At 48.7% G+C, this 27,798-nt stretch overlaps 2 protein-coding genes and 1 long non-coding RNA gene across 3 annotated transcripts; 2 read left to right on the top strand and 1 right to left on the bottom strand.

Moving 5' to 3' along the window:
* Positions 1–9,279: 9,279 nt before the first annotated feature.
* Positions 9,280–21,857, top strand: PPP2CB (protein phosphatase 2 catalytic subunit beta). Its single transcript, XM_072335901.1, has 7 exons — positions 9,280–9,660; positions 16,825–17,034; positions 17,295–17,468; positions 17,969–18,058; positions 19,589–19,750; positions 20,526–20,644; positions 21,139–21,857. The coding sequence occupies exons 1-7, from the start codon at positions 9,559–9,561 to the stop codon at positions 21,209–21,211; spliced, it is 930 nt and encodes a 309-aa protein (XP_072192002.1). The 5' UTR covers positions 9,280–9,558; the 3' UTR covers positions 21,212–21,857.
* On the bottom strand, positions 9,675–13,865 carry LOC140251814 (uncharacterized). Its single transcript, XR_011903471.1, has 3 exons — positions 13,846–13,865; positions 11,469–11,594; positions 9,675–10,894 (listed from the first exon to the last, which is right to left on the bottom strand). It is a non-coding gene; the product is annotated as an uncharacterized lncRNA (long non-coding RNA).
* Positions 21,858–22,002: 145 nt separating the features above from the next.
* Positions 22,003–26,289, top strand: GSR (glutathione-disulfide reductase). Its single transcript, XM_072335270.1, has 13 exons — positions 22,003–22,150; positions 22,510–22,536; positions 23,018–23,106; positions 23,275–23,344; positions 23,456–23,603; positions 23,702–23,756; positions 24,006–24,105; positions 24,527–24,613; positions 24,795–24,956; positions 25,148–25,259; positions 25,333–25,464; positions 25,566–25,699; positions 25,871–26,289. Exons 1-13 carry the CDS (start codon positions 22,022–22,024, stop codon positions 26,018–26,020), a joined length of 1,395 nt encoding a protein of 464 aa, XP_072191371.1. The 5' UTR covers positions 22,003–22,021; the 3' UTR covers positions 26,021–26,289.
* The last annotated feature ends 1,509 nt before the right edge of the window (positions 26,290–27,798 follow it).

Below are 27,798 nucleotides of genomic sequence, written 5' to 3' on the forward strand. Positions count from 1 at the left end.
CTGAAATTAGGCTCCTTCCGTGCGATTGGTGTGGGCTCAGTTTGGCACATCTCGGTCTTCAGGCACCATCCCCACGCCTCTGGGAATTTTCCAGGCAGGGGATCTATGGAGCTGTAGTGTGTATCTGCATTCGTGCCTTTTTTGGGCAGTGGTAAGACAGCCTGTTTATGGAGATTGCCATTTAGTAAATAAGCTTCTTCTCAAGCACCACCATTAGGACTGCAAAAGATGGATGATTATTTCTTTGCAGAATTGGTTTTCTGCTGCAGGATCTGGATTTTGTTAATTTGCATATAATTAAAAATGGCCCCCTGTCTTCAGTTTGCATTATGCCTGTGGTACTGTGCAATCTTGGATCGTGTTTTTCTCTGCACTGTGCTGTGTCCGGGAATCACTTTATTCGTCACTGAAAATCAGCTTTTAATTGTGGCATACGGATATCTGCAAACTTCCATGCAGCAAAAGCCTCTGCTTCCAAAAATAAAATGTTGCTTCTCATAAACTTTCAAATGAGTTGTTTTTTAGTGACTGGAAAAGTTGCCAAGAATATCTGCATGAAATCTAGCATGCTGACTGAAGCATGAATTTACTGATGCCTTTAAAAACCAGGTCTTAGCAGCACTCAGGCTGCAGGTAAGGGTGCAGGCTGTATGATTTCCTGCAACACTTAGGTGCAACACCAGCCTGGTGTGAAAAGCCTGACAGTTTGTTTGCTTTCCTGTATGTGATCCCAAAGGACACCGTGTGCTGCTGTGCCAGGGTAGCGGTGAGATGGTCCCAGCATGGCATGAGAGGCAGCCTGTGTACTGCTCTTCTTGGAGAAAATGTGGAACAGCTGTGGTATTTACAAATGGCTGCAGTCCACGTGGAGGTGAAATAGCAAGGAGTCACAGGCATAGGTAAGGGTCTCTCTCCCAGGCAGCAAAAATATAGCACACTTGGACACCTTCCTTGAGAGAGCAGTGTGGAAAACTACCCTGCAATTTGATGCAGTTTTCTAGCATTAGATTTATCATCCATTGATTATCATTTGCCAAAAATCTTTACCATCAGAAAAGAACACCCCCCCATAAAAAAGACTGGGAAAATGAGTAATTTTTGTACTGCACTTTCCATGCTGGCACATGTTCAGTACATACAGTGTTTGGTTTTGGTCTCAACACTGAGATCAGTGTTACTGAAACAAAATATTTTCCGTGTATCTAGATACAAAAGATGGTAATACATGACAGCGTTGCAAGATCTGCATAGTGCGTGTGATAAGAAATGTGGCAACTTCTTTGCCCAGCATAATGTCCAACAACTGCTTGTAATCTTGCATGTCTCCATTGCTGCCATGAAAGCAGAGATGTGCAAGTTTGCACTGTTGTTCCCTGGTGAGCTTTAGGTGGGAGAAGGCTATGACTGCAGCAGGCCAGCTTAGATCTTCAGTAGCTGCTGCCTGCAGCTGCACGGAGGGTTGAAACACAAAAGCCAGGGTCACAGGACGGATTCTTTCAGCAGTTTCCTTGTCTGGATCAGCACTGCAGGTGCTGTGAAGCTGGTGCTTCACAAACTCCCCAATTCCCCAAATTGTCCAACTCCCAGATCTTATCCAGACTTGTCTCTTTCCAGCTCTGTGTCTGCAAAGTAGGATCTGTGTTTCAGCTCCAGGATCCCTCACCTTGGATTTTGCTTGTTTAAGTACATGTCTCTGGAGCACTGTTTTTGAAATACCTTTTCTCCTTGGGTATTAGCATTATCTGTTTCTGAAAAATCACCTCTCTGATATTTGCTGACTGGTTCAATACAGGAAGAGGTTTACAGTCGTACCTGGAACATCCCACGTGCAAGGTGCGGTTCTCCCTGTTTTGACAGCCCAGAAGTGATTTACAGAACACAGAAAGTACCGCCAAACACAGACAGCAGCTTCTGACTGCAAACTCCAGCAAGCCGATACTTTCATTTTAAACAGAGCTTTCTCCATAAAGCTTTGCATGTGGCTGACATGCATCAGGTATTGGCCAGCTAGGGGTTGCCTGGTAAAACACTTGCAAGAGTTGACAAGTATGCAAACAGATCCTGGGAAGTTATGATGTTTAGTGATCTTTTTGTCAGGTACCTGCTGACTCCTTTTGAGAAATCTAAGCTTAACAGTTTGTTTATTTTCCTGAGCTCCTGCTACTCCAAGCTTTCTACTCATATCCCCCTCAGTTTAGCTGCCTGGTCCTCGTAGATCTGCCCTAGGTTGCCTGGGCTTTCAGCTCAACATGGTTATTCACAGGGAACAAAAAAGCCAACGACTGGAATAGGAGAAGCAGAAGTCAGCATGCAGCATGTCTTGTGTGTTTAAGGAGAAGAAAGGACAGTATCTGGCCTCTGTCAGGAAGAGTTCTCTTCACCCAGCCTCCTTCAAGGAGCATACAGAGCTGAGTGGAGGCAGACATCTTGACTGCTTAGTCCAATCTTCCTTCAGCTTCCTTCCTTCTTATGTGTCTCCTGTCTTGTAGTCGCCCAGCAGTGAGGTACAGTGTGCTAGACATGTTAAGGTGATGTCTGCATATCCAAAGTCCTTCCTGGGGATGTTTTCCTTCATGAAAATGAAGATCGGATGTTAGGAACGTTGATATTTACTAGGCGGCTTTCATTGTCTTGTTCTTGCACTAATTGTCCTTTCACCGATAGGGTGGTGAAGAGAAAAAAAGCCGGCTTAAAGCATAGTCAGAAAGCGAAAGTATAAAAGTATAGAAACAAACTCACCAGTAAGTACATAAATAGGCTAACTGTATGATAGCGTGTAAAAGGAGGCAGTCTGAAGCGTGCCTCCTCTGTAAACTGCATGATAGCATTGGTGAAGCCTGCTGCAGACACTCGGCAGGCTTCCCAGGGTTGCTTTTGCTAGACTTTGAGTATCATAGTTGCAAAGACTCGTAACTGTTCTGAGAGACTCTTGTTTTGTTCGTAAGCTGTGGCCCTTTGCTTTCTGAATTGGTTCATAGTGATGGAGTTAATGGAGCTGTTCTTTATCGTAACCTAAAAGGTGTCAGTCGTTTGCTTGTATGTGTTCACAAGCTGACCCGTAGCATTATGCATCCCTGAAATGGTGTGATTTGAAGCACTTTTGGTGTGGCATGTACAGTTGCAGTGCCATCTGGTTTTGATTTCATCCCTTGCTATCACACATGTTCTCCCCATGTTTTGGACACTGAACCAAACAAACTTTAAAACTAGCACTTTAAGTACTAGTGGTCACTTTGCTTCTGACTATATTGAGCACTGCACTTTTGTAAGTACTATTAGCACTGAGTTTTGAACCACTTTTTTCCCCCTAGTCCATTTAGTCTCTTACACATGGTGTTAATTACTTAGGGGCCATCAGAAGATAATTTTGAGGTGTATGTGCCCACTGTCTGGTGCCTAATTTCCACTGCATATCTCTTAGCAGTTTTATAAGTGAGGGAAATGAAACCGTCAAAAGATTGTTTTTACCTAATAGGCTGAACATCTGTATCACTGACATCCAGGCAGATGTGGTTGCTATAAACTTTGAGGTCATTCAGAGAACCAAGCGCATGGTTGTTTTTAACACCAAAGATATGGAGAAATCTCAAAAGGGATCGGGGTAGCGCAAGATGGTATAATTTACACTTTGATTTGCACGGACAGCAGGATGTGAGACAGAACCAGAGCTAAGAGTGTGTGGCAGATACTCTCGGTTTTGGTAAGAGAACCCAATCTGCAGTAGCAGGTTGGGTCAGTGGGAAAGCTAACTTGAAACTGCTTGTAAATGCAGATAACAGTAACAACTGCGCTCAAGCCATTGCAATACAAGCCGTCATTGTGCCTGCACTGAAAGTGCTGTTGGGATCGTTGTGGCTGAAACTACAAAAACAACAACAACAATAATAATAATAAAATTAAAGGAATTGCAAATGATGTAGACAATGGAGCATATAACCACTGGGTTTGCTGTTGAGATTGGAGAGAAGCATGAGGGGCTTAGCAGGTCACATGGTAAGAAGCCATGTTGATGTGCTTTCCTATCCTTGTTAGATTCCTGCAATATTGCAGCATGGCTGCTGTGAGACCTGAGTTGCCTCTCCAGCAAAAAATCATTGGGATAGTTTGCCCCAAATGACAAAGTCATAATTATCTAGGATTTAAACCTGGGTGATGATCCTCAGGATGCAGAATGTTCCAAGTTTCGATATTCCAAACCATCCCCTCTCAATCCACTGATGTCTTTTGCTTCTCTAAAAGCCATCATGGGTTTACTGCAGCAACAAGTATTCCACGGTGCTTGCAAGGGTTCTGTGCATCCTTCCCAATGAGGTATCCATGCACAATGTCCACAGGGGAGCCCTTCCACTGGAGCCTTTCCTTAGCAATGCTCTTGGATGGAATTTGCTCCCTGGTGACATGAGGGGGGTAATAAGTATATCAGTGCAGTCAATTGCTTGAAGGAAGAAGAGATGAGCTAGGTCTTCTCCTCCACTTCTAGCAAGCAGCTGTGGTGGAAATAACCTCCAGTGGGGGAAAAAAAAGTTATAATTTTGCTTGTTTCAGCAGATGAAGTATTGCCCTGACCAGCTGGTTTTGCTTTGGTTCAGCCTAGGCTTTCTTCTCTGATAGAGTTTTATGGGTTTGGACACTCATTCAGAATTGAAGGTGGTTAAAAAGCAACAAGCTTTGAGCAACCCAAAGCGTTACGCTCTTATATTCTCCATTGTGTGATTTTGAAGTGGAAATGTACATAGATTCCAGACTGTTTTTCCTCTCCTGGCCAAATTAACCCTGCAAATCCAGCTTTAAAGAACTAGCATCCAGTGATTCGGGTGCTCTCTCTCAGCACCCAGGCGCTAGTGGATGAGGCTTCTCAGAAAGGCCCACAGAGGGCCTTGGCCTTTCTGGCTGGCACTGGGACACAGTGGGATGCTTTTCAATACTTCAGCCCACATTCTATCATCCTCTGGGGAGCTGAGTGCTTTCTTTCCTCCTTGGGAAAGGAAGCTGGCAAGGAAGAGGGATGCAGAACAGGTCTCTGTGTTTTTTTCCACAGGTATAGTTTTTTGCCCCTCCGACTTGGCATCCCCTCGAAGGTAAAGTTAAGCATTTTCTGCTGCACGGCACACATAAGGCCTGAATGTAATGCATAGCACAGCACCTTTTTCTCGGGAAGGACCTTTTAAGCAGAAGACGGTTCTTTTAGGGGATTTCAGTTTGGGTGTGAGGCAGCTCATGGGAAGTGCATTGAAATGGCACACGGACGATGTCTTACCGACCTTTTCTTTCTCTCCAGCAGAGACATTTTTAATTTCTTTCCATAGTTTAGAACTCTTTCCCAAAAGTGTTTCCCAGCCCATGTGAATGACCTTGAAATGAGTCAAGTTTATCGAACAAATTGTGCACTGCAGGAAGCAGTCTCCAAATGCACACACAGCCATGCACCCATCGGTGTGTATGTGCATGTATGTGTGTGCGCATATACCTACAGACAGAGAATTTGTTTCCCCAGCCGTTCTTTCTGTGCTTTTATTATTATTGTTATTGTTATTATTATTTTGGGGCGGGGGGGATTGATTTGTTTTCAGGATATTAACCAAAAGGTGTTTTAAATTCATGGCATGAAAAACCCTAAATGTAAATCTGAGTACATTGTGATGCTGATTAACAGATTTTTCTGAAACTTATGTGATGCTCAGTATTTTCCTTAGGGAGTTTTGTTTAATGTGAGATCATTGTTCTGAAGGATGTTGGTCCTACTGGAATCAAACTAATGGAAATAAAATGCATGTGTTACAAGTTTAGAAGCGGTGAAGAATTAAGTGTGAACTTACTGTACAATACCGATTCTGTTTTCAAACGATCTGTTTCGCTGTTCAGTAGTTGACATATAAAAATGCAAATGTACTGTAATTTAGCACTTTTTCAATTGACCCTGTTCTCACTATGGCAGAAGTAAGGAGCACTTCTGCGGCTGTCAGGACCCGTCTCTCCTGACGTGCAGACCCTGTGAAGCACGTCAGGGAAGGGCCAAGCCTTTCATCCTTCCTGCACATTTTGGTACCAGAATTGGCCAGAAGGAAAGGAAAGTGTGAGAGTCTCTTAGTGTTAACAGGGTGCAAAGTGTTACATGTTCCGTACTGTACTGAAAGGGTTGGTTGGTCAGTGACTGTATTGTACTGTATGACGACGCATAAATTGCCTTGTATTGTTTCTAATGGACTGTACCATGTCCCCCGTGGATCTCCATGTACCCAGTTTTCCAACAATGATGCATGTTATCAGTTAGGTCCTACAACTCTGTGGTGCTAACTCTCCCATACCTGATGGTGCTTCTGTGGACACTAACTGAGGACATGCTGACCAGAGCTTGAAGTTTCACAGTATTTCTCCTCTGTTTGTATGAAGTGAACACACACACACACTAAATGATAAACTTGAATTTGTTTCAAAGCATCATTGACAATCTAATGTTTTCTATGTGTGCTTTTATTTGGGATGGCTTTTCCAGAAAGCAGCTCTCTCCCCCTTGGCTCGCAGCCGCCCCTGTGCTCCAGTAGGCAGTCCTGTCCCCTTTCTCCATGGCGAGCATGGGGCCAGGATTCAGTGTGACTCCTCTGCCTTTGGAGGTGAGCTGCTTCCCCAGCAGCTCTCCGCGTGCTTATCTGTGCCTAAAAAGGACACCTGTGACCACTCCATCCCCAGGTAGGTGAGCACTGTGGTGCTGCTCCAAATCCTCCACAACCAAAAGTGGAGTCTGAGGCAAGAATTGGCTCTTTATCAGAAGGGAGGGAACTACTGAAGGGGAGCTGGAGTTCCAGCAGGCACCTCCGTCCTGTGGTGGGAGAGCCCATGCATGCAGCCCTGCTGGCAGAGGAGTCACTGCTGGTTCTGGAGCTTCACGGGCCGTTAGATGGTGTGGGCAGACCTTTCCCATCCCAAGCCCCCTGTACGAGCTGCTTTTTGGACAAAACAAAATCTGAATATATTTTATATCTATTTGAAAACAAAGTCTGATATTTACCCCTGTTACCAACTGAATTTGCGTATTGTTGTTTGCCACAATATTTGTTCTGTCTTAAAATAAATTTGCTTACTTGTGTAGTCTGAACTGTCTGGTCTAATTCTTGTTGCCTGATGCACGGTGTGGCTGTTTCGGGGCTCAGTCACTCAGAGCTGGCCTTACAGTGTCTCCCACGTGGGTGCTTCCTGTGAATGAGACAGGGAAATGTGTCCGTCTGTGAGGGGCAATAATTTTAGCCATGACCCAGAATATAAATCTGCCTCTCTTGGTTATCGCACATCTTCTCCCCAGGGCTTTTCAACCCTATGCCCTCTTTCACCGGTGTGTCATTATTACACCCTTCAAAATGGTAAGTTTTGGTAAGAAGAATCACTGCATTTCAGTATACTTAACAGTTCAGAGATTAGATTGTTATTAATGTTTCCTGGAGGTTAAGTAATTTCTGATGTCGGTGTTTTGCATTTTAGAAGGAAATGATTTATTGTGATGAGCTCACTGAAAACAGCAGCCAAAAGCTGTGGACATCTAATGATGTTCACAGAAGGAGACGTAGCAAAATCTTCTTTTCCTCCTCAGAAAGGCAGACAACACCATCTTGGTTTTTCAGTGCCACGCATTAACAAGGCATTTGCATTGGTTACTAGAGATTGTACAAAGGATGGCAGCACTCACAAGTGGCTGTAAACCTGTTTTCCTGTGCATCTTCAGGTACAGAATCCAGTCTGTGAGTAGATGAAATTAAAGGAACAACAGTACCCGTTTCTGTCTCCCTATAGCCTCAAATGGGAGGCAACAAGTTCTGCTCAGTTCCTGGGAGTGCCAAGCATCCTCACACCATCCTAAATAATGTATATTTGTTTCCTCAGATGATGTATTGTGCCCCATCAAGTGCAACCACCCAATACTGCCTCTCCCACTGTCATCACAAGCGTGCTGGGACTCAGCAGAGCCTCTGCAGAAGAGGTGTGCAAGACCACGTCAGGTGCTAGGGGTACCAGGGAGTGCCCATGCAGCATAGGGGGTGAATGTGAGGGGCCGTGCTGTGCACAGGTGATATGCAGGGAGGAGAAATAGGAGTGCTGGAGTGATTACCACATCAGCAGGACCCTGTGGAGGGGTTGGGTGGCCCCCTCCTAGGCGCATACCTCTTTCCAGAATGTCAGCATCAACCTCAGTACTGCGCAGAGCCATCAGGTCCAGGTGGAAAACATCTTCAAGGTGCATATCACAGTGGGGCTGAGGTTACATTGCCCCTGGTGTCCTCACCAAGGACCAGGTGGAAGCATTACAAATGCTTTAGGTATCTGATTGCTTAAGTCTTAATTTACAAGACTGAGCAGTAGAATACCCTCAGGGCTCCTTTTTGGTGAGATAATGGGAGAGTCCCAGTGGGTTTCAGCAGCCCAGGGGCTCTCTTGGCTGAGTCTTCCAAGCTGTTCACAGCTCACAAAAGGCATCTTTTATGAGTACAGAATGGCAGAGGACTTTTAGGAGCAACTAAAGAAATGGTATTTGTGTAAATAAATTACTCCCTTTGACTTTACTAAATGTACTTTTAGTTGGAAAGTTCACTAAAGGTGCACAGCGTTCTAAACCCTTTGACTTCCAGCTTCACCTGAGGGAAAGAGAAGTTCAGCAATTCTGGCTGTTTCAGCCCGTGGAAACTGAGGAAATTGTACATTGTCGGTCAGCATTATTAGCAAGGAGGAAAATGTTGAAACTTTGTGCCCAAAAGACACAGAAGACCGAAGGAGTTCAGTACGCTGCAGTACACAGAAAGGCTCTTTTTGGTAGCGATTTAGAGCTGGCTGTGAGATGCCGTGGTAGGTTCATGAGGGCACGTGCACAACAGTTTGCCTAAAATGATGCAACATAAGGCTACTGTAATACCTGGTGTGGTTTTACGCTTATCCGAGCCAGACAAAAGACAGGGCCGTCTCACGGCCTTACTCCACAACAGTGCAAAGGAGCAGCACGTGCTCAGGAGCTCCCCCGCAGAGCAGCATGCAGCGCCGAGCTACCCGCAGTGCCCCGGGGCTCCGCTTGCAGAGGGCAGCCTCACCTCTCCGCCAGGCCGCGGCCGCTACGGCGGCGGGCGGCGCTTAGCCCGGGGGGCTCGGTGGGGCTTCGCACCCCGCACAGGTGCTTGCTTTCCGTTACTGACTCCGGCCTGCACGGCGAGGCTTTTCGGCCACTCGGGGTGAAGAGCGACCGCCCCCAGTGAGGCAGTACCGCCGAGATACCGCACGTAGAGACGGCCCGCGATCCTGCGGCCTCTCTTGCCGACAGCGGCAGCCCCGCGCCCTGCCGCGGCCATCCACCACAGGCGGGCGGCGACTGTTACGCCGCGTCGCGAAGCCCCGCGCACGCGCGGTGGCGGACCGGAAGTGCGGGCGGGGGCGGAGGCAGGCGGAAGTGCGCAGGGCCGGGGGCCGCCATTCCGGGGAGCGCAGCAGGCCGCGCGCCCCCGCCGTTGCGCCGCCAGCCTCAGGCGGGCCCGGGCCTCGCGGGCGCCCAGTGCGGGGGGCCCGGCCCTGGCCGGCAGCGCCGCCATGGAGGAGAAGAGCTTCGCCAAGGAGCTGGACCAGTGGATCGAGCAGCTGAACGAGTGCCGGCAGCTGAGCGAGAGCCAGGTCCGCAGCCTCTGCGAGAAGGTGAGGCGGGGAGACACGGCTCGGCGCGGGGCGGCCGGCGCTGGGGCCGGGAGTGCCGAAAATGGCCGTGCGAGGGCCCGGCGCTGCGGGCGGGAGGACGTGGGCTCGTTTGTGCCTCGGCGCTGGACGCCGTGGGCCCGCCCGGCGTTGCCCGCATGGCGGATCCGAGCGAGAGGTGTCGGGTGTAGAACGGCCCTGAGCCGGGAGGGCGGACGTCGCCCCGCAGCCGTGGGGAAACCCCTGACGGGTGATGAGGGATGCGGGAGGGTGGAAAGGGGCAGCGGGTGGGATGTGGTACCGCCTTAAAGAGAGACTTACGTTTTGTGGAGGGAGGCTGGGATAGAGCAGGAAGTGGTTGGAGAGATGATACAGCGTGGCGCAAAGAGCCTTTTTTCCTATCAGGAGACAGGTTTGGGTGGCTTTCCTCTGAGAAGTTAAATGCTTGTGTGCAAGTATACTCCTCTGTACGGCAGTCTGTAGCTGAGGTAGGATCTGTTTGAATGTACGAGATGTGACAAGGCCAAGGAGCTGAGGTGGGCTTCTCAGCAGAGCAGCTGGGATTGTTTTTTCTGTTCACCGTGTACCTCAGTGACAGCAGGGACTATAGGCGTGCACTGGATCAGCTGATAACTGCTCTGCCTTGCGTGCCTGACAGCTAGTTCATTGTTCCCGGTACTGTTTGTATTGCTGATAGTAAGACAGGTAATGACAACACAAAACCTAGCTCACTGAGTTCTTGCAGAAGCAGGTGATCTGTTCTGGTGCCTGTTCCAGGCATTCTGGCCAGTAGCAGCTTTCAGAAGATGCAACCATTTCTTCTTTTTTCCCCCATGTCTTCAGTAGGCCACTGCAGCAATAGGTTTGAACAGTAGAGAGGGCCTGCACCACTGCCTTATAGCATGCTAGGAGTGCCCTTCAAAAGGTAGGAGCTGAGTGTCACAGGCAGATATTTCTTTAGAAGTCAAAGCTGTGGCAGCCTGGCACACGCTTTTACCAGTAGTCCTGAATTGTCTGGCTGCACACTGGCCTGTTTCCTTTCTCCCATTCTGTTTCTTACCCATGCTGGGACTGCCCATTTGCTTTATGGCTTTTTCTGCACTCACAGAGCTGTGACAGTCGTGAGAAGGGCTGGTGCTGCAGCAGGGAGCAACTGAGGGGCCTTGAGATGTAGATGTCTTGAAAAGAGAGTGAGCTTCTTGTAGCTGTGCTGTCCTGTGAAGTCCAGCTGGTGAGCCTGAAAGAATTTATTTGCAGTTCAGAACAAGAGTTCTGAACTGTTGTACCAACCACCAAGCTGTTAAAATAATACTAATTCCCTTCTTAATTAACAGCAAAGCCAGAGAAGGAGCTGTGACTGCTGTGCTTTCAAAAGCTGGATGGTACTATCAGTAGGTTGTGTTGCAGTCAGTGGCTGCAAAGCAGGGAGAGGTGCCAAGTTGAGAGCACAGCTGCAGGTGAAGGGAATGTCAGTCCTCCAAAAGGACAGGTAGGATGTGAACCATGTGAACCTGTGAGGCACAGCATGTTTTCTTGGAAATAAACTTAAGCTATTGGAGCCTCTAGTTTTCAGGAAGTGTTGGTAACTGATCTGCAGCACTGTCAGAAAGCTTGGTTTGCTTCCCCAAGATAATATTTGGAAAAACACTTAATAACCTTTCTGGTCACATGCAATAATAACTCTTGCTTCAGGTTTTAATTAGTAATAGCATTAGGTGGTTAAAATGGGAGGGAAAAATGAAATCAAAGAACACTCTGAAAGTTTTCTATGAAAGCATGGGATACAAAACCAAATTGAGTCCCAGACTTACCTGTGTGTATCGTTCTTGGTTTCACTTGCTGGCCTCACAGACAGTGAAGAAGGAAAGACTGGAGATAGTTGGCTCTCACGGGGTATAGAAGCCATTCTTCTCTCAGAAAGCTTTTGAAAATTGCACCTGTAGAATCACTGTAAATTAATCTGCCTGGTTATAACATAACTGGCAGCTAATCCATCTGATAGTCTTTATAGAATTAATCAAGATGTCATCCGGTGATAGCAGTAAAACACTTCCCATTCCGCCGGTCTTAAAATGAAAACTAAATTCATGTTGATATTTAGTATATAATAGAAAAACAAACAATTATTGTCACTACTGGAGCTTCTAGGCACCAGAAATGTTTCTAGCCCGTTAAGGAAATGAACATTAGGCTTCTTGTATCTCTTACTGCTTAACTTTATTGTTGTAGATCATCTGTGTAGATGAAGGTTGTTAAAAACCTTTTTTTTTTTTTGCTCATTAAATAGGCAGTGAGAAAATGTTTAGAGCTCAGTCTTGCATGCTGTCTGTACTTAAACAGAAGTGCAGTGGCACGTTTTGTATCCATGGTTGTGCTGGCTTTGAATTTGGGTACTGACAGGAGGGTCGCACTTTCTGGATGGAATTCCTTTTGATCCTGTGTGGGTCCTGCTGCTGCCCCTCATAACCTGCACTTTGAGCAGCTGCAGCCAGGCTGAAAGACTGAGGAGGTGGATTCATTTAACAGGAAGTGCTCTCAAGGTTGGACATGAAAAGCTTTAAATGCTTCTTGATTTGAGATTCAAGTCAAGTGAGCAAATTAATTCTGCTGATGAGGGAGTTGAGACTAGTTATAATAAAGACAGTTTTTCATTAAGATAATAAAGAAAATCCAGTTAAAGGCTGTTTCTTAAACACAGGCAAATGATTATATATAACCATGTATTTCTTTATAGCTTCCTTTCCCCCCCCCCTTCCGCCCATCTTTGGTCTTCGTATTTCTAAGAGGGGGGTAGAGACTTGTTGCTGTGAGCAGCTGGAGAGCTTTGTGTTGTGAAGCGGTGGGAGGAGAAGGATTCTAAGCACTAATGAAGACTTGCATTTCTTGTCTAGTTATTGAAAGGTAGTTGTGCACCGATTCTTCAAGCCGAGCAGAAGGAGCCAGTTGGTGCTTTAGGGAGTACTGCTGTTGCTGGCAGTACCTATGACAGTTCTGCCCTCTGAGATCATTTTGCCCAGGAATAATTTTAATAGAATGAGCTTGTAGGCTCCTCTGCAGTAATTGGTGAAGTTAGTATGAGCGACAAAGCCAAGTAGCATCCTGGCTGCCATTCAAACCATGACACATTCTGAGAGTGTTGTGCTGGATCACAGTCAGCAGTATTTTATCTCTTGGGTGATTAAGTTTATCTTAGCATATACTGGCCTGGATGGCTCCAGGAGCATGCGTCCATGTTGGCATCAGTGTTGCTGTTGGGGCTGTGGGCTGCCCCCTGCTGTTGAAGGGCAGGGCAGCTCCAGCACTCCGGCTCCCCTCCCATTTGGGGAGAATCCAGCTGGCTCTTGTCAAACGAAGCTGCTGAGGCACCTCCGAGATTTTAGGATCCTCAGCCTGTTGATGCCGTAGTTTAATTAATTGCAACTGGCAGATTTAAATGAGAAACTCCATAACTGGTTGCTTGAATTCTTGAAGTAAGGGCCTCCAACCATCAAACTGAGGTCATGGTACAGTCAAGGAATCTTCCAGAAGGAGCTGTGTTTCTGTGTTCTCAAAGGATCTTACATGTTAATCGGGTGCCTGGGTCTTTATTATTATCCAGGGAAGACTGATATTGAAAATCTGGATGGATCTTAATCCCCTCACCGATGGAGTCATCCTACACAAGTCTCATAGACAAATCCAAGCAGTATGAGAGTTGATGTGTTTGATCATTAAGCCTCTCACAGAGGCTTAGTCTCCTGATGATCCTGACAGCAGTCTCAGGGCCTGTGTAAGACCTCCAGTTTCGGAGCAGTGTATTAAGAGATTGCATCTAAGTCCTGAGACTGCAGTTTTTTCTTGTAGTGACAACACAGTGACATACTGGGATGTGTCCTCCAGCATCCATACATGCAGATCAAGGGTTGGGATGGTGATGGGATGGCAGCCTGGTCCTCTGATCTGCTGGGAAGGAGAGCTAAGATATTGGCAAATTCACAGCCAACAAATAACCCAGTCTTCAGAATTGAGGGCAGACACTGTAGATACTATGCCTACTTAAGGAGCTTTTTGTTACTGTAACGCTCAAGTGCTACGATGTGATAGAAAGTACAGTAGTAATAGAGTAGCACAATCCTAGGCTATAGCAAATGAGAATGAACCCAAATACAGCAATCATAGATACAGAAACAAGGGAAGAAAAGTGCTTACCTTTGGAAAACCTCCAGCAGGCATGGATCTCCAGACAGATACCCAGCCTCCACTGCCAGCCCTTAAATGTAGTCTGGGAAGGGGAGGATCCTGGCTTCACCCCTTCCAGTCACTCAGGTACATTGCATGCACCTGAGCTCCCCTGGGCTGGCCCTGCCTTCCACCAGGTGCTCCATCACTGCTTCAGGCCGTGACTTAGCACTTCCACTACAGTTACTCTTACTCATTCTTACCTGGAGGACGGCTTTAATTCCCACCTTCCTAGGATGCATTTAACATGAGCGTTTAAGGTGTTACTGCACTAAAGGAGCTGCCGTCTGTTTCTTGAACGCTTCTTTACCTGTATATGTTCCCAAGATGCCTGCATGGAACTGGGACACTGGAGGGTATGCACAGTACACGTATCATGCCCTGCATCTTTCTCCCAGAAGCACGAAGGCCCTGTCTTTTTATGCAGCTGAGAAAGGAGCAGAATGCGTAATACAAAAAGGCAGAAAATGCCCAGCACCTTTTGTGGTTCAGTTAACTCCAGTTCACAGTGAAGCCCAGTCTCTTGCTTCATGCAGCATATGTCAGAACACGCAGAGCAGGTGTTTTGTGACTGAATTTTCTATCACCCTCTGAGGGCTGAAGCTCTTGAGGGGTCCTGTAGGTGCTTTTAAAGGCAGGAAGAACTCGGGGCCATTGCACTCAGATGCCACGTGTTTAGCAGTTTAGAGTCCATTTAGGACTGCAAAGCAGACTCCACATCACTAAGTCTGTGTTCAGGATGTCTCTGAGAATCGGGGTCACATCCCTCAGGTTACACACCATGCAGGTGGCACGCTGGGCACTGGCCAAGCCTAGTTTTTTTCCTAGTGTGTAAGAAGCAAGGTGTCTGAACGCTCAAATGTGAGGACAGATGCACTCAGCAGAGCCTGCTGGGGGTGTCCTCACTAAGTAGCTTCTTACCACGTGGTAGGTGGGACCTAATTCATCCTAAGCAAAGGGACTTGGTGAGCAATCAAATCACCACCTGCAAGAGACTGTTCTGCACAGGTGATCCTTGGTCCTTTCTGTCCAAATCTGGCCGAGCCTGCCGGTGGGTTCTCTCTGTGCATCAGATGTGCCAGCAGCTCTGGTCTGTATCAGCTGATGAACTGGAGGCAGCAAAAACAACCATAATATTTGACAACCATTATAAGTAATGCGGATAGACTACATTACTACATTACGTGTCTGTAATTGGCATAGGAACTGCTGGGTGCAGAGAAAGAGATGAGTAAATTCAGGAATGCCTTCCTTCCATCTGTAGTTGTGTTGCTGCCAGTCAGTTATGGCCAGGAAGTTGATAATGGCTGCAGAAGAATTTAAATTAAACTTGGAAGGGAATTGGTAATTTGGCAGGAAGCAGGTGCCCCGGGCTAGAAAAGTGCCTCTTGTGCACGTATTGAGGTTTGTGCCAGGTTACTACAGGTAAGGTTTACCAATGTTTTTTTCCCTTGTGACTTCAGCAAGAAGAAACCCTCACCTCTGCAAAGGGGATGGATTTGATAGTTCCCGTGTGTCCTGGGAATAGCTGAGAGATTCCTGTTCCTGACAGTTGTCTCTTACCACAATGTGATCTGAGGGCACAGTGCCTTCAGAGAGCTGCCCCAGCTGCCCAAAGCTCTGCCAGTTGTGCTCATTGCCATTCGGTGCAGTTCTGCTCATTATGTGCCACAGCAGTGCCCGGCTTTTCTGCCAGGCGAGTTGCTTCGTCACAATCAGCCTTGCTTAGCATCAGCTCTGCTCAGACGATGAGGTGGCTTTGTAGATATGGAGCAAATGCACTGCTTGCAGTGCTGTTTCCATGGCACAAATCTGTTCCTGCCAAATCCCAGTTTTAGGATAGCGCGCTTGTTTCCTGAGTGTGCAGCAATGGGGGACAGAAGCACGAGGGATGCCAGAGGATGAAGGCAGTGAACGTTACCTGCCAGGGCCGGCAGAAAAGAGATTTGACCCTGCTGCCATGTTGCCAGTGAAGGCAAGGCATGTGGTTCCTCTTGGCTGTGTGGATGGAAAGTAGTAACTTGGGTGGCAGAGAGCTTGTGTGCAAGTGAATCGTTGCAAGTCAGGTAACTTCTCCAAAAAGCCTCAGAGGCCATGGTTTTACTATTGGTATGAGCATGAAATAGTATCTAGCTTTACCCTTGCTTTGGCAAACCGAGTTCTTCAAAAACCATAGTAGTTGCCTGGGCAACGTGCGTGGTCTCTTCAGGTGTTCCTGCCCTGACCACAGGCTGCCAAGCCCTGTTCATGCACACCTCCCACAGAAATCGTGCTGACAGGATGTGAGATGGCCAGTGATACAGTTGTGGTTCTTGAGGCAAAGCTGCTAGGTATCATGAAGCTGAGTGGCTCTTGGCTTTGGCAGTCAGACTGAAACCCCAGTGCCTTTTTAGTTACATAGGTCAGATGAATCAACCTGAGCTCTTCCGAACCAAGAAATCTATCAATCAAACAGACCAGTATGCTTCAAACAAACACGTCAGTTGTTCTTAAGGAGATGAGATCTGCATGTGATGCTAATGAAACACTGGAATAGCACTTGCAGTCATTGTATGCACTTCAAAAATGACTGGAAAAAGCAGAGGTTTCATGGATGAACCCCATCAGTGATGGAATTCTGTGCAACAGCAAGTCTGGACATTCACACTCCTTAATTTCAGGAGAGGTTAACTATTCACTTGTCCATTTACTTCTTTGAATTTGTTTATTGTCATACATGGTACAATAAAACCTGTGTGTCCAGGCTTCACAGTACCAAACTTGTCTTATTGCACAACTGTCTGCAGAATGCACTTTGCTTATTCAACAAGCTCTTTTTCTAGTGGTCATCCTTCTCTCTTAGAGGGAAACTGAATTTCAAGTGCAGACGCAGTGGAATAACTTCTGCATCTGCCAGTGGAGGAGCTTCCTGCATTTTTGTTGTGTTTTTTTCTTCCTCTCTCTTGCTAGGCAAAGGAAATTCTTACAAAAGAGTCAAATGTGCAGGAGGTACGTTGCCCTGTCACTGTCTGTGGGGATGTCCATGGCCAATTCCACGACCTTATGGAACTCTTCAGAATCGGTGGGAAGTCTCCAGACACAAATTACCTGTTCATGGGAGACTATGTGGACAGAGGCTACTACTCGGTGGAAACGGTGACTCTACTAGTAGCGCTAAAGGTATGGCTGGGCAGCTTTGTTATGATGACTCTGGGCAAAGCTGTGCTTTTGAGGGGATATGAAAGAATAGTTCCCCTGTTGACGCTGCAGTTGGGCTTGAGCTCAATGGATGTATGTTGGAATGTGTTAATGGACACATGCTTTTATATAATAGACCCTGCTTGCCTGCTGCATGAAGCTTCTAGGTAGCATTTCTCCATATCTTTTATACAGTTCTTGTCTTAAAGTTGCTTTTTTCCCCCCCCTTTTTTGGTCAATAGGTGCGTTACCCAGAACGCATTACTATACTGAGAGGAAATCATGAAAGCAGACAAATTACACAAGTGTATGGCTTCTATGATGAATGTCTGCGGAAATACGGCAACGCCAACGTCTGGAAGTATTTCACAGATCTGTTTGATTATCTTCCACTTACAGCTCTAGTAGATGGCCAGGTAAGCTTTCCTGCCTTGAATAAAGAAAACTCTTTGTTTTGTAGCACAGCGCAGTCTGTGCCGCCTGACCCGTGCATGAACAGTCTTGTGGCTGGAATTTTTTGTCAAGCCTTTGTGTTTAATGTGGGTTTGGGGAAGAATTTGGTGAAGTATCAATACAGGTTGATGGTGCAGCAAGGCCTTTGCGTTTGCTGCCTAAGGAATGGCGGGGTATTGTTTATTTTAAAGGACTCTTCAGCAGGTGAGAATCCCCTTGTGATACTTCACATGTGAGATGACGTATCACTGTGATACTGAAGGCACAGTATGTTTGTTGCTTCAGTGTTAGTGCGTAATGTGCAGCCTTCCAGTTTCATTTCCATCTGAGACAGTTAAAATTTGTTTCTCCCCTGTGAGGGCAGACCACTGTAATTGCAAAATAATGCAAAAACAGCTATTTCTGAGATGAGTCTTCCTGTAGCAAAAATGCATTTAATGGATCGCTCTTCTTTCTGCAACAGATATTCTGTCTCCACGGTGGCCTCTCTCCATCCATAGATACACTGGATCATATCAGGGCTCTGGACCGCCTCCAGGAAGTTCCACATGAGGTAACAGGAAACTAGGTGCACTACAATTTAGATATGCTTGTTGAAAATGCAGATGCACAGTCATGCAGAAATGCATTTGCACAGTGAGACATACTGTTACAGAGATTATTGCCTCAGTAAGAGCTATAGCAAATGAAAACTCATTTGGTTAAAACACACCCAAGTCGATATGCTTCGATTACAGCAATTTGCAGAAGGAGAGCTGTGGGGTTTTTACAGCTGTTATTCACAGAAACACAGATTTTCTTGACCATCATGCTGACTCAGTCATATTGGCAAGGGAAAGTGCCTCACTGCAGACTTCCCTGTGAACCAACCACCAGCACACAAAGCTGTTGCATCACTAATCCTCCACAGCAGCCAGTCCTTTTTGTGTTTTCACCATGTTCACTGCTACTCTCTTCTGGGTGACCTGATAAGATTAGAAGGTGCCCATAGGACATGCTGATGTGCAGGAGTCCCACAGGGAGCAGCTGGGGAGTGCCATCTGGAGTGAAGAAACCACCTTTTGAGCTCCCAGGCTAGCAAATAGCTCTGCTCTGTTGGACTTGTTGGGGCTTACAGATGGTCTTCATTATCCCTCGATGAAAACATACTGCTTGTCCTGAAACGTATGGGGTACAGGAGCAAGAACAGAGTGACAGGGTCTGCCTGAGGTTTCTGAAAATCTGAAATAAGCTGTTTGAATTGCCCCCAGCATTAGGAGGGAGGCTGCTTGGTGGGGCTTCTGACTGTAGATAGATGGTGTTGATTTTTTTGTTGCTCTGGGGTTTTCATAGTCTTATGCTGCATATGTTTGCTGAGAACTAAATTTCCTGAGGACCTCTGTGTGATCCCTACCACATAGCTTGGATCAGTGGAGGGGAGACAGCAGAAGGCTTTGATAAGTACTAGACAGTTTGTAGTGCCCCTTAGTTTCTTACTAGCTCAGCGAGAAAAGCTGCTGGTGAATGTTAAAAGATGTACCAGGATATTTCTGAATATGTAAAATCCAACGAACAGCAATTCAGGAGAGGAAGCTACATGCTTAATACCCTGCCAGAAGAACCACTGAAGATTAACAATCAATCTGTTGATTAGTTCACTTATGTCACTTCAGTTGGGTAATTTCCCTTGCATTAATTTATTACAAGTTGGTTGGCACTAATGATCCCTTTGTGTATCCTCGGACTTGCATACATACTTTCCCATGTGGCCTTTATTCTGCTGTGAGAGTCAGGAAGAAGAATGTGGATCTGCTCTGCGTGTCTTTACAGCTCTGGTTAGGTGAGGTGAGATGGCAAGCAGGGTGTGATGGAGGTGGCCACAGAGTTCTCTGGCTGCAGGGACTCCTCAGCTGTATGCGTATTCGTTTCTTGTGAAAGGATGTTGACTGATGCGTGGAGTAACTAACTGTTGTTAGATAAACATATGTGGCTTATGCAGAGAAGACAATGCAGGCTTTTTACTGTAAACATGTCAAGATATATGTTCATAACTACTTTGCAAGCACAATGAAAGCTAATGAAGAATACTCACTTTTTTTTCAAGGGTCCAATGTGTGATCTGTTGTGGTCGGATCCAGATGATCGTGGTGGCTGGGGCATATCTCCACGTGGTGCCGGCTACACGTTTGGACAAGACATTTCTGAAACATTTAATCATGCCAATGGTCTTACACTGGTCTCCCGCGCTCACCAACTCGTCATGGAGGTAGGGCAAGCATTTCGTGCTCAACAGCCTAAGAGAAAAAAAAAGGTAGATGTCAATTCTTGTCTCTTTCGTGAGACCTTCCTTTGCGTTGGCACGAGCTGACACGTAGAGGCACGAGCTGACACGTTCCTGAGAGGGATTTTAATCGTGTGAAAACAAGCAATGTAAAAGGATGTGCTTTGACCTGCTCTGTAGATAAGTACATTGCCAAAGAGACCCTGCCATACCCTGTTTGTTGAAGTAATAATCTTCTTATGTGCTCCATTAAACAGGCTGCCCTATAGTACGCAGTGGTCGGATGTGACAGGGATTAAACCCTAAGTTTGGCTACTGATGGTCTATTCTTGTATGTCTTGATGGAAAACTGCCTAGTGGGTCAGTGGAGCAGACTTATTTTTATGTGGAGTTCCGGCAGGTCTCGTTAGTAGCAGTGTGTGTCAAAATTCCCTTCCAAGTGAACTGGCAAATTCTCATTTGTGGTGAATGAAGGCTGAGGGTCTACCTGAGATCTCTCGCTTTCCTTCTCGTGTGATCCAGTTTGCATACAGACCCGTTACTGACAAATAGCCGGTCTCTGTAGAGTGGCTTCAGTTATTCTTACTGGGTAAGCACTGCTTGTAAACACTTGCTGATGTTGTAGAGTGCCTTTTGAAAGGGGAACTACCTGGAAGAACTGTTTCACAGTTGCCTTGAGTTGTTTGAGGCCGGAAGAGGAAATTCAGACGGACTGAGGGTTGAGGTTTAACAGAGACCTCTTTTCTCTTTTTCCTGGCAGGGCTATAACTGGTGCCACGACCGAAATGTGGTGACCATTTTCAGTGCGCCCAATTACTGTTACCGCTGTGGGAACCAGGCCGCTATCATGGAACTAGATGACACTTTAAAATATTCCTTGTGAGTACCGTGCTTCGAGCTGCTCTCCTCCTGCCTAACCGCTGCACACTGTGAGGAAAGTCTGATCCTTTCCAAAGGGGTCCTTTCATGAAAACCTAGTTCAAACTGCTCTGGATTTTAAGTCAAGCTATACCTGCAAACAAAAAGGATTAAAAAAAAAAAAAAAAGGAGCTAATTAAGCTCTTAAAAGCTTTTCTTAGGTACTGCTTCGCCTCCTTTTCCTGGTTCTGAAACATTGGAGCTTCTGCAGGGCCAGGCCATGTTCGCTCTGTGAGCAGCATTTTTACCAGCAGCTGAGCTTGCCTTCTGCTGGTCACCAGCCTGGGGACCTGCTGTGTCCTCTGGATTTCTACTGGGGGTTGTGGGAGATCTGGGACACTTCAGGTGGAAGCAGCTGGGAAAATAGTGACAGCAACAGGAGAGCAAGTCTTGTGTCTGCTGTATTGGGAACTGCCTCGCGTGGAGAAGTAATGATTCCTTTTTCTTTCCCGCAGCCTTCAGTTTGACCCAGCACCTCGTCGTGGAGAGCCTCATGTTACCCGTCGTACCCCAGACTACTTCCTATAAACCTCTCGTAACCTTTTAGAAGGAAGTACACCTGGCGTTTTAAAGAGCAACAATATTTACATGTTTCTGTAAGAAATCGGGGTTCGTCTCTACTTATAATCCCCATCATGGACCAAAACGTGCCATACTGAGGACGAGGAGCATTCAGCACAACCTGAGACTGAATTCCTTACAACACTATATATCCTATACCAATCAGTCCAACAGTCAGTTTGCCTGCTGTATTGTAGTCATTATTTTTCGTTGTTGGTTTTTTTTTTCTGGACTGTTCAGAGAGGACAAGGTAACTCTAACGCTTCCATCTCCTTTTACGCTTATTTGTAAATTTTTAGTTCTAGTGGTTAACTGGCATGACTTAGCGTTTTGGAGTTCATTTCTAAGGGAAATGCACACTAACTTCTTTACCCCACCACTCTTGGTTTTACTGAAAGATAAGCGCCTGAAGTGGTCCGGCAGGCCAGGCTGGCTGGGGCCCAGGGCGGCCCGGCCGAGGGGGTGCGGCCCTGCCCCCGGCAGGGGTCGGATGGCCTTTACGGCCCCTTCCACCCCCAACAGCCCTTCTGCCCTTCTAGGAGAAGGGAAGCGATTCCTGCTTTTGGGAGTACGTTGTCATAACACGGAATAAAGCGTTCCCTTTTTAGCTCGATTCCCGTCCTGTGTTGTTCCCGCCTTCGCGTACTTGTCACGGCCGCGCTTCTCCCACTCGCTGTACCTGAACAATAAACGCCCTTCTCAGCCCGAGCCGTGGTGCTGCGCTCTCGGGGGCGGGCCGGGGCGGTGCCGGGCGGGAGGGCAGGCTGCGGCTGAGCCATGGCGGCGGCCGCGTACGAGCTGCTGGTGCTGGGCGGCGGATCCGGCGGGCTGGCGGGGGCGCGCCGGGCGGCCGAGATGGGGGTCCGCGTCGCCCTGGTGGAGCCGCGACGCCTCGGCGGCACCTGCGTGAGTCGGGCGGAGGCGGCGGGATGCGGTTAGCGGGGCGGGCTGCGGCGGCGGGCAGGAAAACGGCTCGTCAGCCGAGCGCCTCGCTCGGGAGAAGCGGCGGCGGTGCGGCACGGCCGCGCGACGGACGCTGCTGGAACGCGGCCGCAGACGGCGCGCCCGGTGGATCCCTCCCCTTCGGACCGCGAGCGCCGCTGACCTTCCGTGCTCAGCCTCGAGGAAGCGGAGAGCTGTGACACAGCACGAGGGACGCGGCACCCGCCCGCCCCCGGCTCCGGGCAATGGGACGCGGCGTGCAGCGCTGCCAGAGCATCCCCTTACCCACGTTACGCTCACAACTCGCTCTGTTTCCTCCCTAGGTCAACGTTGGGTGCGTGCCAAAAAAGGTGAGTGTGCTTTTTTTTGTCGTTTGTAACTTTTTGTCCTGGGTCAGTTGCAGCCCCGGCGCAGAGTCCGATGCGTTGGGCTTGGCCCCGAGCGACGGGCAGATAGCTGCGCTGAGGTCAGGCACGGCCTGCGGGGACGGCGTGGGGAGGAAGCGGCGCTTGCAGAGCCTTGCACAACTGCACCTCCCTGGGGCACCCAGATCCCTGTCCCGCGGGCCGGTCCAGGCAGAGGGATGGCCTCGGGAAGTGCAGCCTGCACACGGCCAAGCTGAGATCCCGGTGGCGTAAGCTGGTGGAGCCACTTGTATGGCCTTGCACGCCAAGGGTGGTCACGGTTGCACAGTGGCTGGGTGCTTGGTGCGGCAGACCTCAGGGCCCCCACGGCGTTTGCCGTTCTTCTGAAACCACAAGAGCCCGCTGGGTGTAACGGGCTCATCCTGCCGCACCGGGGCACTGAGTGGGCCGTGCTCTGTGCGAGCAGGTGATGTGGAACGCCGCCATGCACGCAGAGTTCAGCCACGACCATCCCGACTATGGCTTCGAGATACCTGGCATCAAGTTTAACTGGAGGTGAGGCACGGGCTGGGCGGCGCTGGGTGCCAGCCCCGGTGGGGAAGGCACCTGCCTGCTGTGCAATTCACGCCCATTTTATTTTGGATTTCCTTTGCCATGTGTATTTCAGATGAGCTCTGTAGCTTCATTAGCTGGCGATGACAATAAACTTCCATCTTTTTCCAGAACCATTAAGGAGAAGCGCGATGCTTATGTGAGACGCCTGAATGAGATCTATGAAAATAACGTAACCAAGGTGTGGATGCTTTCATTCCCTGAGCCTGGCGTGCAAGCAGTCCTTTCTGTCTATTCTCTGTGTTTATCTGCCACTGACGCAACACCTGGGCTCCCTGCTGTTGCTCCACAGGCTCACATTGACATCATCCGTGGCTACGGCAAGTTCACCTCTGACCCGGAGCCCACCATTGAAGTTAATGGGAAGAAGTACACGGCTCCTCACATCCTCATTGCAACTGGTGGGCGCCCATCGGTGCCTCCTGACTGTGAAGTTCCCGGTGAGAACCCGCATAGAGCAAGCAAGGAGCAGGTCATGCGATTGCAGGAAAAAGCTTCCTGCAGTTATCCATGCTAAAATCATCGTGTTGTTTTGCAGGTGCCAGCCTCGGTATAACCAGTGATGGGTTCTTTGACCTGGAGGAACTTCCCAGGTACAGTGGGATATCTCCCATCCCGGTGATGCAGCGGAGAGGTGAATCCCAGAGCTTGGTGGCTTCTCAGTGGCTCCGGCTGATCACCTTGCTGTCCTCAGCCCTGCCCTGGGAGGTTGCAAAGGCTGTTCTGCAAGACTCCCACTGTAGTAGCACCCAAGATGGGACTACTTGGTTTGGGCCCAGGAGAAGCTTCTGGTGCTTGTCAGGCTCCAAATATATATACGTGGCGTTCTCGCTTCTCTGCAGGCACAGCGTGGTTGTCGGTGCAGGGTACATTGCAGTGGAGATCGCGGGGATCCTCTCCACACTGGGCTCCAAGTCCTCCTTGCTTATCCGTCGGGACAAGGTACCGCTGCTGGCCGTCCCCACGGTGCCTCCCATTGCAGCCACATCCCAGCTACTCACAGGTCTCTGGCAGGGCAGCCAGGGAAGCTGTGGGTGGAGGCAGAGCAGAGGCATGCTGCTGAGCCCATCCCTGCAGCTGTACAGCATGCAGAGCTTTTCTGTAGCAGTGCGTGCCATGGGACCTTTTTCCTTCAGCTTCGTGTTGAGTCATAGCTTGAGGAAAGCAAACCAAGGAAGATTAAAAAACAAAGAAACGCTTTATGTTAAAAAAACAAACGCTTTACCATGAAGCAAAGTGTCCCAGCCTGTTTGTGACAGGGTGGGGCAGGAAAACAGGCAGGAGGGAGATGGAGGTGGATAGGGCCATCAAGCATCCTAGTGTGTGGGCTATCATCTCAGAGGGCTGCATGGTCCCTGCCTAGGTCCTGCGGACGTTTGACTCGCTGATCAGCACAAACTGCACACAGGAACTGGAGAACATTGGAGTTGATGTCTGGAAGCACACACAGGTATGGGCTCTCGCTGGGGACAGGATGAGGTTGGATTTGATGATCTTGAAGGTCTTTTCCAACCTGAGCAATTCTATGCTTCTATGATTCTGAGGTGGATGGGGTGGCACCCCAAGCAAGGGTGGCTGCTTACCAACCCTATCAGCACCTCCCTGCCATGGCCCCTGGTTGTCCCCCGCAGGTCCAGGCTGTCACCAAATCCCCCAATGGCTTGCTGGAGGTGAAGGTGACATCCTCTGAGCCTGGGCACAAGCCAGCTGTGAAGGTGATCCATGACGTGGACTGCCTTCTGTGGGCCATTGGGCGGGAGCCGAACACGGAGAAGCTGTGTCTGGACCATGTGGTGAGATAGAAATGTATCCCCTTCCCCTTAAGCATCACCATCCATGGGCTGCAGAGCTTCTTGGTGCTGTGTGGGACCATAAAATATCTGGCACGTCACTGCCTGGCTCAGTTCATCCATGCAAGGACCTTCATGTTGCCGTGAGGGCCACAAGGTTCTAAGTGCTGACATGGCTGGTGTTCCCCTGGCAGGGTGTGAAGGTAGATGCCCAGAACCATGTGGTGGTGGATGAGTTCCAGAACACCACCAGAAAGGGGATCTACGCCATTGGAGACGTCTGCGGCAAAGCCCTCCTGACCCCAGGTACGTACTGGTGCCCTCCATCCTCTCATCCCCCAGCAGAGCCATGCCTCACATTCCCTGTCCCTTTCCTTAGTGGCCATTGCAGCCGGGAGAAAGCTGGCACTTCGGCTCTTTGGTAACCAGCAATGTGCCCGACTTGACTACAGCAACATCCCCACTGTCGTCTTCAGCCATCCACCCATTGGAACTGTGGGCCTCACTGAAGGTAGGGGTGGGAGGACCTGCAGATGGGCATGTAGGTGTTAAATCAGTGCCCGTGTGGGGAAACAGGACAGGGAAACTGATGTGCAGTACCTTCTGCTACAGATGAAGCCATTGCTGCGTACGGGAAAGACAATGTGAAGATCTACTCCACATCATTCACCCCCATGTACCATGCAGTCACCCAGAGGAAGGTGAAGTGTGTGATGAAGCTGGTGTGTGCTGGCAAGGAAGAGAAGGTTTGTGGAAGGGGATGGTATTCCCACCTAGGAGGCTGCAGGTCCCTCTTTGGGATCTCACCGCAGGGAACACCACTGGCTGTCCCTGTGGGGGGCCACCAGTGGTGGTGGTGGTGTGCACTCCTGGCTGTGAGTCTGGCCTCACACTGGCTTCTTGCTTCTTCCTGGAAGGTGGTGGGGCTGCACATGCAAGGCCTGGGCTGTGATGAGATGCTACAGGGCTTCGCTGTGGCCATCAAAATGGGAGCCACCAAGGCCGACTTTGACAACACAGTTGCTATCCACCCTACCTCAGCAGAGGAGCTGGTGACAATGCGCTGAAGTGGAGATGAACTGCTGGCAGCTGAAGCAGAGGAGCCAGTCCGTGCATCTTGGTAGCACTTCCTCTGTGCCAAATTAATCACATGAGTAAATTTCACCTCTTTCTCTCTGAAAACTCTGAATTATTTGTAGGAAATATATATATATATTTTTTCCAAGTCTTAAAAAGTGCCTAAACATCAGCCAGTTGCTTGGAGAGCAACACAGTGGCAGAATCAGCATGGTGTTACCCAGAGTGGAAAATAAATGCAGTGATGCTGGCAAATCTTTGCCTCGTGTGTTCTAATTGCTGTTCTGTGCTGTATCATACAGGGCAGGAACAAGTGCTGGGGCATCATCTCAGCCTTAATAGGCAAAGGCAGGGAGCCACCAGAGGATGCCAAAGGGACGGGGACAGGCTTACAAACTGTGTCTACATGAGCTTCCTGAAGTTCACCATGGCCAAGTGCTGCAAGAGGTTTGACCCACGAGGCTCCTAACTCGCCCTTCCCGCAGCCGCCATTACACGGCTGGGGGGGGGCGGGGCTGGCGCTGAGGCCCCAGGGCGCCTGCGCAGTGCGGCCGCCATCTTCTCCCTCCATTCCCTTTCCGGCCGTGGGCGGCGCCGCAGGTGCTGCGCTGCTGGGACGGCCGTGGTGCGGTCGGAGCCGGGGGATGAAGGTAGAGGGGGCTGGAGCTGCACTCCCGGTCTCGGCATCGCCCGTGGGCCGGACGTGGGGCAGAAGGAAAAGCGGAGCGGTGCGCGGGGTAATGGCTTCTGGAGCAGAGAATGCAGCTGGGGGAGCAGGTTGGGGATCAGCAGCAGAGGCGAATTCTGGCCTTGCAGGAGCTCAAACTCAGGCTCGTTTGGTTGGTTTGGGGGCCCAGTAAGTGAGCTGTGCGTTCCCATCTCTTGAAAGCAAAGATGGAATCCTGCATTTCTGGGGCTTGAATACTGGCTCATTTGGCCGCTGTTGGACTGCAGTCTGCAGCATTTGTCAGCCTCCACGGCAAGCTCAGTGCGGTGCTGTGGGAGCTTAAGAACACAGACCAAACTCTCTGGGTAAAACATGACTTTTCAGCTCAACTTCTTACTGAAATGTTTAAACGGTGCCCAGAATAGTTCCCTTTGTTCTGCGTAGTACAACAGCTAGAGAATGATGGTAGCTCATGTTAGTATTCACATTATGACAGCGACTGATTTATGGCCTGTTCAAGAGCCCAGACTGTTGGCACAAGCATGAGCTAGAAACAAATGAGCCAGAGCCACAGCAAGCTGGGGACTGCTAGGACTGGAGACACTGATTAATGGTAGATGCAGGGGGCAGAGGTGTCCAGGGCTAATTAGTCAATCAATTCAACTGACTGGTAAGTAGTTTACAATGTATAACTATGACGTGCAACATTACATTACAGTTATGACAGTGACTGATTTATGACCTTGTCTAAAGCCCAGATTGTTGCAACAAGCACAAGCTGTAATGAGCTAGAGACATCCAGGATTAATAAATCAGTAAATGCAAAAACTAGTCTGTATCTGTACAATATACAACTGTGCCATTCAGTAGTAATAATCAAGTTAGGACAGCGATTGATTTGTGACTATGTATAAAGCCCAGACTGTTTTATCAAGCATGAGCTGTAGTTACCTGGAGCCGCAGTAAAGCTGGAGAAGTCCAGGAGACTTCCAGGACACGTCCACAAGCTGGAGCTGGAGACAAGCATGGAGCTGCCTATGAGCCAGAGACAGCAAGCTGGAGACGTCCAAAGTAATCAGCCTGTAGATACAAACTAAACTA

The sequence above is a fragment of the Excalfactoria chinensis genome, chromosome 4 (genome assembly GCF_039878825.1).
Source record: "Excalfactoria chinensis isolate bCotChi1 chromosome 4, bCotChi1.hap2, whole genome shotgun sequence".
Lineage (NCBI taxonomy): Eukaryota > Metazoa > Chordata > Aves > Galliformes > Phasianidae > Excalfactoria > Excalfactoria chinensis.